Raw genomic sequence first — 7,324 nt, forward strand, 5'->3', positions numbered from 1 at the left:
CGAGACTGAGGCAGGAATCGAGTCTCCCCCAGCAACAACACACCTGAACCCGCGATACCCTCTCCTCACCTGCGCCCCCCATTTCACCAGGAGACAGTCAAAGTTTAACTGATTTCAGTTTATTAATACGTAGCATTCTTGAGATTCTGTAAAGGGTTGTTTTCATATCGTGTGTGCGTGCGTCTCTGTCTCTCTCTCTCTGTGGTTTCCAGTTAGCTCCTCTAAACTGGTTCCCAGGGAGTGAGTGAGTTTCTTTATTCTGGTTTTCTCTGTTACACAAGGGCAGACAGTCCACTTCAGATGACTTCATTTGTTCTCAATGGAAAACTCACTTGTAGCTTTTCCACATGCGTACAAACATCAACCAGTACAACGATCAGTCAGGAAACATGAGGAGACACATGGGTACATATACTCTCTAAAACCTCATAAATAAATGAATCCAATAAATGAATAAATCCATTAAAAATAGATCCATTTAATCTAAGATGAGTCTGTGTTCAAGAGCCTAACAGCAGAAGGAGCAAGGGCTCAGAACGTGGTCTGGTTGGCTGAGAACTGTTCCTGCTTTCTCAGCCGTTTGTTTCTCCAAGATTGCACCTCAATCCCTCTGTGAGATGCCGGTAATCTCAGAACACACCTGAACACAGGTGTTTAAGCTCCCTCTCAGACAACCTGCTGAAGAGGAAGCAGAAGGCACAAAGGCTCATCATATTTCATGAACTTTTGCATGAAGTGAATTCTGTGTTGGCTCGGTTTGACAATCAGCTCAGAGTTTGTGAATCATATAAACAGAGCCGAGATATTTGTGGGCGTCGACATTCTGAACCTCCCCACTGTGGGTGCTGCTGTTCTGGGTGTCCTGACTTTGCTTGAAGTCAAAGATCAGTTCCTCAGTCTTTGACACATTAAGATCCAAGACCGAGTACAATCTGATGTTGGACCTGCAGGGAGGAGTCTTACTGTGCAGCTGGTAGCTTGAAAAAGGGTGCAAGCTGGTCAACTAAAATATGAGGCTGAATCTTATTAGAAGCACAAAAAAAAGCCAGCAAATAAAATTCTTGCATAGGGTTTTGGTTTCTCCAGGTGCTGAAACTCTTCATCCAGGATGAAGCGGTCCTAAAAGTGAACTCTTTGGGGTCTAACTCGCCAGTTTATCTTTGAGAACCTTCAGACTAAGAGATGTCAGCGCAACTGGTCTCCTTGGCATTTCCAGATTTAGCAGTAGGCATGATGGCAGAGGTTTCCAGACGCAGACGCCATCAGGACCTGCAGCTTCACGGAAGCAGACAGAGACGCAGAACGACAGCCTGACTCGCGGATGAGTTTCCAGGAAACTTTTGTTGTCATTAAAGGAAATGTGTTGATCTCCATTTTACCCGAGATGTTCTTCTGGCAACAGCAGATTCATGGAGGTGCTTGTGTTCCTCTTGTAATTCCCTGTCAGTTTTCTCATTCCGGTTCTCTGTGAGATTCCAAACTTTCTCTCGGTACGTCACAACTTTCCCGTAAAGTTCTGAAGCTGCTCTTTTTAATAGCTTTCCTTTTATTGCTTTGCATTTCTGCAAATGGCCGGTAGAGGGCAGGTTCAAGCCTTTGCTGCTTCAAACGTCAGCAGAAGAAGAACCAGCAGCAACAGAAGAAGAAGTTGTCGGCGATGTTGTTCCTGTTACAGTGCGCAAATGCGCATCCTACAGTTCGGTCCTGTGGCGGATAATAACGACACAACAAACACCAGCAGGCTGGGAAACGACACGTTAGGGCGGAAAAGGAAACTGCGCCTGAGGGGGAAGACCGAGACCAGGGGGAGACTGTGTGACGCGGCAGGTAAGAGCGGGACCCGACACTCACCTGACGCCCATCTGCCGCCCTTCCGTGTGTCCCGGGCGGATAGCCGGACAGGCCCAGTGGGACTTTGACATCCAGAGTTGCTGATCAACAGTTCACTTAGAATGACTCACCAGACTGCATTCAAAAATCGGTTTGTTTATCTCAATTCGACTTTGGAAAAAAAATGATTTGTACATAGCTTGACACTGTGAATAGATATACGACATACACGGCTCAATTTGGTAGATATTAAATGAATCAAACAGCAATACTCGCATGGAAAGTGAACTTTTAAGAGTGTTAGCAGGTTGTTTTTGTCTAACAAGGCGTCCCAACGATCAAATGAGATGAAAGTCAAGAGGATTTGTGGATGGAAATACAACATTCGGTCCATACTTAGCCGAATTAACCACAATCTTAGGCTAAATCCCCAAGTTGTCTTGAATAACGTTGAAACTTTAGACAGGCTTGGCCTCGAATCATCAATACTTTAATGAGTTGATTTTTGAACGGAGTTCAGTGTGACGTTTGCTGTGGCGTGTCCTCAAGCTCGCGTGGATGTGGCTGAGTAACTGAAACCAAAAGACAAGTGGAAGATTTGAACAGACAACCGTCGACCGGATGTTGTAAAGGTTGTCTTTTAATCAGGAACGGCTCACTTTCAGGCCGACAACGGCTGCTAACCCGGGCGGGTCTGCGGCGTTCAGGTACCGCTGTAACATCAGGGGTTGGGCTAATACCTGGACCTCTGGCGGGGGTAGCCGCTAGCAGGCTACCCGGCCTGCGCCCTCATGCTTGTTGCCTCTAAACCGTGGCGTTGGAAAACCACCAATACTCATGGCAGCACCCTTCTTTTCGGGTTTCCGCCGACATTCAGCCAAACAGAGGTCAGTGTGAGTTGTGTCGGGTATTAGACGGATCCCCGCTACGGCTAACTGACGGGCGTCAACACGCTCCGCAGGACACGTGATTTCCACAAACTCCGAGTCAAACTTGGCCGGACTCAGTTCCTGATCAAACACCGGACATTAACGTCACATGGAGTCATTTATACACAAGACATTCTAAGGTCTGTCTTACTTTTTTTTTTGGAAGTCACTGAACCTTTAAAACCCAAGAAAACTGTCAAAGCATCACGGACAACACCACGAAGTAGAAACTTAACTACACTGATTGAATTTCTGCTGTTTATCAAGGTAGGACTTTCAGTCCCAGAGCTGTTTGGAGGAATCATGACAGCAGACGCCAACAGGGGAACCCGCTGTAGTTACAGGGATGAAGACAAAGCTGAGGAGAACAAACATTGCATCACACAAGCATGAACAGGTTTACATCAGTCAACAGAAATAAGGTGTACGTTGGTCACGTGATCATTTACATTGAAGCAATAACTTCAGTCACAATGGAAAGCTGGAGAAGGTTGAGTGTTGTGTCTTAAGGAGAAAAGTAAAGTGGACTTGTGTCTGTTGCAGAGTTGGGGCTCATTTTGTGTGTTAGACGCAATGATCAGAGGTCAAAGGTTGTACCTCAAGTTAACAGGAACATGATGACACCAGGAGTTCTTTGTCTAATAATTTGTGTTCTGATCATCAGAAGTCTGTCTGATTCTCTCATGGCGTCCGTCCTGGGTTTTTAGATAATTATTGAAATGAGGTTTATTAATGAAAGGTAATTTGACCAGAAAAAGACATTTACTGTAACATAAAAGAATGAATTAAATGAAAAACTGGAAAAAATCGAAAAGCTTTGACCAGAAAGGTTTGAGATATTAATACAGATAAATGTTAAAACAATGTGGAGAGCACAGACATTCATATTTTGTTCTCTACCCCTGTGTGTACCAGAAAGAAAAAGCAAGTGTTTAACCTGAAACATAATTAAACTGCATTTCCCCATGTTGCCACGGAAATATGCTGTGTTTCTCTCTGTGTTCAGTTGAGGCCAGGAAGTGAGGTCATTTAGCACCACTCAAATCAACAGAGACAAATTTGTCAGGAACATCATGAAAGTGATTCTAGATAAAAACAGCCAGAAGATTCTGGAGGCATCCAGGTAGCCCTGGAACCTGAATCATCCATACATCGCTACTTCTGCCCAGAGATCAGAACTGTCAACCAGTGGGTCATCATGTCTTCCTGTGTCCTTCAGTGTCTCTTGTATGGACGCATACTAAACACTTGACATATTTCAATTGGGAGGTTTGTCTCTTGCTGGATTTCACACTTGTGACCTAAAGGTCCAGTGGTGCAATCAGATTGTTTAGTTGGAACTTATTTTCTACAGAGTAGTACAGGAAAAAGTATCAACTAGTTTTCCCAGTAGAAGGTCTGGTTCTCCGGTCTGCTGTTCAGTGACCTGAAACCGGGTGACTTGTTACCAGCAGCTGGAGATATCAGCAGGTTCAGTTCTACATCAGATCCACCAGTAAACACCAGACTGGTGGATGGTGGAGGTTCAGTTCTACATCAGATCCACCAGTAAACAGCAGACCGGTGGATGGTGGAGGTTCAGTTCTACATCAGATCCACCAGTAAACAGCAGACTGGTGGATGGTGGAGGTTCAGTTCTACATCAGATCCACCAGTAAACACCAGACTGGTGGATGGTGGAGGTTCAGTTCTACATCAGATCCTCCAGTAAACAGCAGACTGGTGGATGGTGGAGGTTCAGTTCTACATCAGATCCACCAGTAAACACCAGACCGGTGGATGGTGGAGGTTCAGTTCTACATTAGATCCACCAGTAAACAGCAGACTGGTGGATGTTGGAGGTTCAGTTCTACATCAGATCCACCAGTAAACACCAGACCGGTGGATGGTGGAGGTTCAGTTCTACATCAGATCCACCAGTAAACACCAGACTGGTGGAGGTTCAGTTGTACATCAGATCCACCAGTAAACAGCAGACTGGTGCATGGTGGAGGTTCAGTTCTACATCAGATCCACCAGTAAACACCAGACCGGTGGATGGTGGAGGTTCAGTTGTACATCAGATCCACCAGTAAACAGCAGACTGGTGGATGGTGGAGGTTCAGTTCTACATCAGATCCACCAGTAAACACCAGACTGGTGGATGCTGGAGCAGTGGAGAGTCTTTAAAAACGTGGGTTGCTAACAAGAGTCTAAAGAAGCATATGGAGGTCATGAATGGCATTTTCAGACTCAAAGACCTATGAATTGTTGTATCTGTTTTTTTGGCTGGATAGATCATGTGAACACAAGCCGTAGTTTCTTTCCAGGGGGCCGTAGCCAGCAACAGGGGGCGTAGTCTAGTGGCACATCCTGCTAACACGTCACACGTTATGCTAGGGCAAGGCAAGGCAGTTTTCTTTGTAGCCTGTTTTCCCCACCAGTTTGTCTCCAGGCTTCATGGCATCATAACAACATCCTCTGCCCTCAGAGCCTCACATCGACTGAGGAGAAACTCCATAGAAAACCTTGAACAGGGAAAAATGGGAGAAACCTCAGGATGAGGAGGGGAGGAGGATCCCTCACCAGGAGGGACAGACGGACAGGAGATGTTGGTACAGACAAGAAAACAGTTTATAACACAGAATGTAGGAAACATGGAAATGTTAATAACAGCTGAAGAAGGAAGCTTCTGGTAGGGGAGGCAGGGAGAGCAAGCCAGCTTGATGGGGGACTGTATGGTAGACTGGTTCATGGGAGGGGAGGCAGGGAGAGCAAGCCAGCTTGATGGGGGACTGGATGGTAGACTGGTTCATGGGAGGGGAGGCAGGGAGAGCAAGCCAGCTTGATGGAGGACTGGATGGTAGACTGGTTCATGGGAGGAGGGGCAGGGAGAGCAAGCCAGCTTGATGGGGGACTGGATGGTAGACTGGTTCATGGGAGGGGAGGCAGGGAGAGCAAGCCAGCTTGATGGAGGACTGGATGGTAGACTGGTTCATGGGAGGGGAGCGCAGGCCAGTGTAACTGCAGGGGAAAAGGGGAGGGGGGGAGGGGGACGATGCAGGTGGCGGTTGGTGCAGGGAGATGGAGCTCTGGTGGATCTGAGGACACACAGAGAGACACCAAGGAGGAGTGGAGGAGAGGAGAGGAGGGGAGAGGAGAGGAGAGAAGAGGAGAGGAGAGGAGAGGAGGGGAGGGCTCCATGTAACCTGATGTGTCCCCCAGCAGTCAAAGCCTGTAGCAGCATAGCTATCAATGGTTCAGAGCTACCTGAACCAGTCCTGACTGAAGGCTCTGTCATAGAGGAAGGTCTTAAGCCTGGACTTAAAAGTAGTCAGAGTGTCTGCCTCTCTGACCCATGGAGAGATGCTGGTTCCACAGTAGAGGAACCGGTACCTGAAGGCTCTACCTCCCAGTCTGTTTTAGAGATACTGGGAGTCACTAACAGACCTGCATTCTGGGAGCGGAGTGCTCTGGTGGGACAGGAGGGACTAATGAGTTCTTTCAGAGAGGATGGAGCTTCATCATTGAGAGCCTGATGAGTCAGCAGAAGGATTTTGAAGTGGATTCTAGATCCTACAGGAAGGAGAGAAGCTAAAGTGGAGAGATGTGTTCTCTCTTCTTAACTCCCATCAGAACCCTGGCTGCAGCGTTCTGGACCAACTGGAGACTCTTTAGAGAGTTGTTGGGACATCCTGACAGGAGAGAGTTGCAGTGGTCCAGCCTAGAAGTGATGAATGCATGCACCAGTTTCTCAGCATCACTCTGGGAAAGGATGTTCCTAATCTTAGTGATACTGCAGGTGGAAGAAGGCGGTCCTGGTCACATGATTTATGTGGGAGCTGAAGGAAAGGTCCTGGTCAAAAATGACTCCAAGCTTCCTTGCAGTTGTCCTCAGGGTCAGGGGGATACCATCTAGAGTAGAGATCTGGTTAGAGAGGTGTCCCTGAGGGGTTTAGGTCCAAACATGATGACCTCAGTTTGATCTGAATTGAGCATTAAGAAGTTAGATGACATCCAGGATTTAATGTCTTTCAGGCAGTCTTGCAGATTAGTAAACTGGCTTGTGTCGTCTGGCTCCATCGACCAGTAGAGTTTGGCATTTCCAAAGTCTTGAGTTTATAACCTGTGCCATGTTGCAAGGCAAGTCACGTTCCGTCATCCTCCTGGCCAGACCTGTACCGTTCCTGAAATGTTCTGTTGAATGACATCCTCTACATGGAGGCATAGCAGCCCGCGGGTCTCATGTTCTCCCCAGTTGGCCATCTTCCACCATGTTCGATGTATCTTGGACTTGGAACTCGCAGGTGAAGTTTTTCTTGTCGCTCCCTTGTGTGCTACCGTGTTTATTGATGCCCTGCTGGACCGGGTACATCATCACCATGCCCTGAAACTCTGTGTCAGTGGGCGGACTGGTCAGATCAAACTCGCTCTAGCAAAAAGACAAGGGTTGGAGGAGGGTAAATTGGCGTGGTGTGTCTTGTCCACCCCCAGTCCGTGTCGTTCAGCGTGAACACCACAGGCACCCCGGCAATTTGGGGAGCAAAAACACAACTTTTGTGGTCGTGTGAAAACGCCTTAAAGGT

The 7,324-nt window shown here is 47.3% G+C and overlaps 1 protein-coding gene across 6 annotated transcripts in view; it reads left to right on the forward strand.

The window, feature by feature from the left end:
- Positions 1 to 1,614: 1,614 nt before the first annotated feature.
- The window catches only part of cul9 (cullin 9), a 45,433-nt gene continuing 39,723 nt past the window's right edge, over positions 1,615 to 7,324 (forward strand). For 3 of the 6 annotated variants that reach the window (XM_086179916.1, XM_086179917.1, XM_086179918.1), the window contains exon 1: positions 1,615 to 1,827. In XM_086179916.1, the coding sequence (XP_086036042.1) occupies positions 1,683 to 1,827 (145 nt within the window). In that variant the 5' untranslated portion in view covers positions 1,615 to 1,682. Of the gene's footprint in view, positions 1,828 to 2,421; positions 2,900 to 2,936; positions 3,184 to 7,324 lie in introns of those variants that run through there. The other 3 variants (XM_086179919.1, XM_086179921.1, XM_086179920.1) reach the window with 3 other exon arrangements.

The sequence above is a fragment of the Aulostomus chinensis genome, chromosome 16 (assembly GCF_037954235.1).
Source record: "Aulostomus chinensis isolate RoL2024-O1b breed Wild chromosome 16, RoL_Achi_v1.0, whole genome shotgun sequence".
NCBI lineage: Eukaryota > Metazoa > Chordata > Actinopteri > Syngnathiformes > Aulostomidae > Aulostomus > Aulostomus chinensis.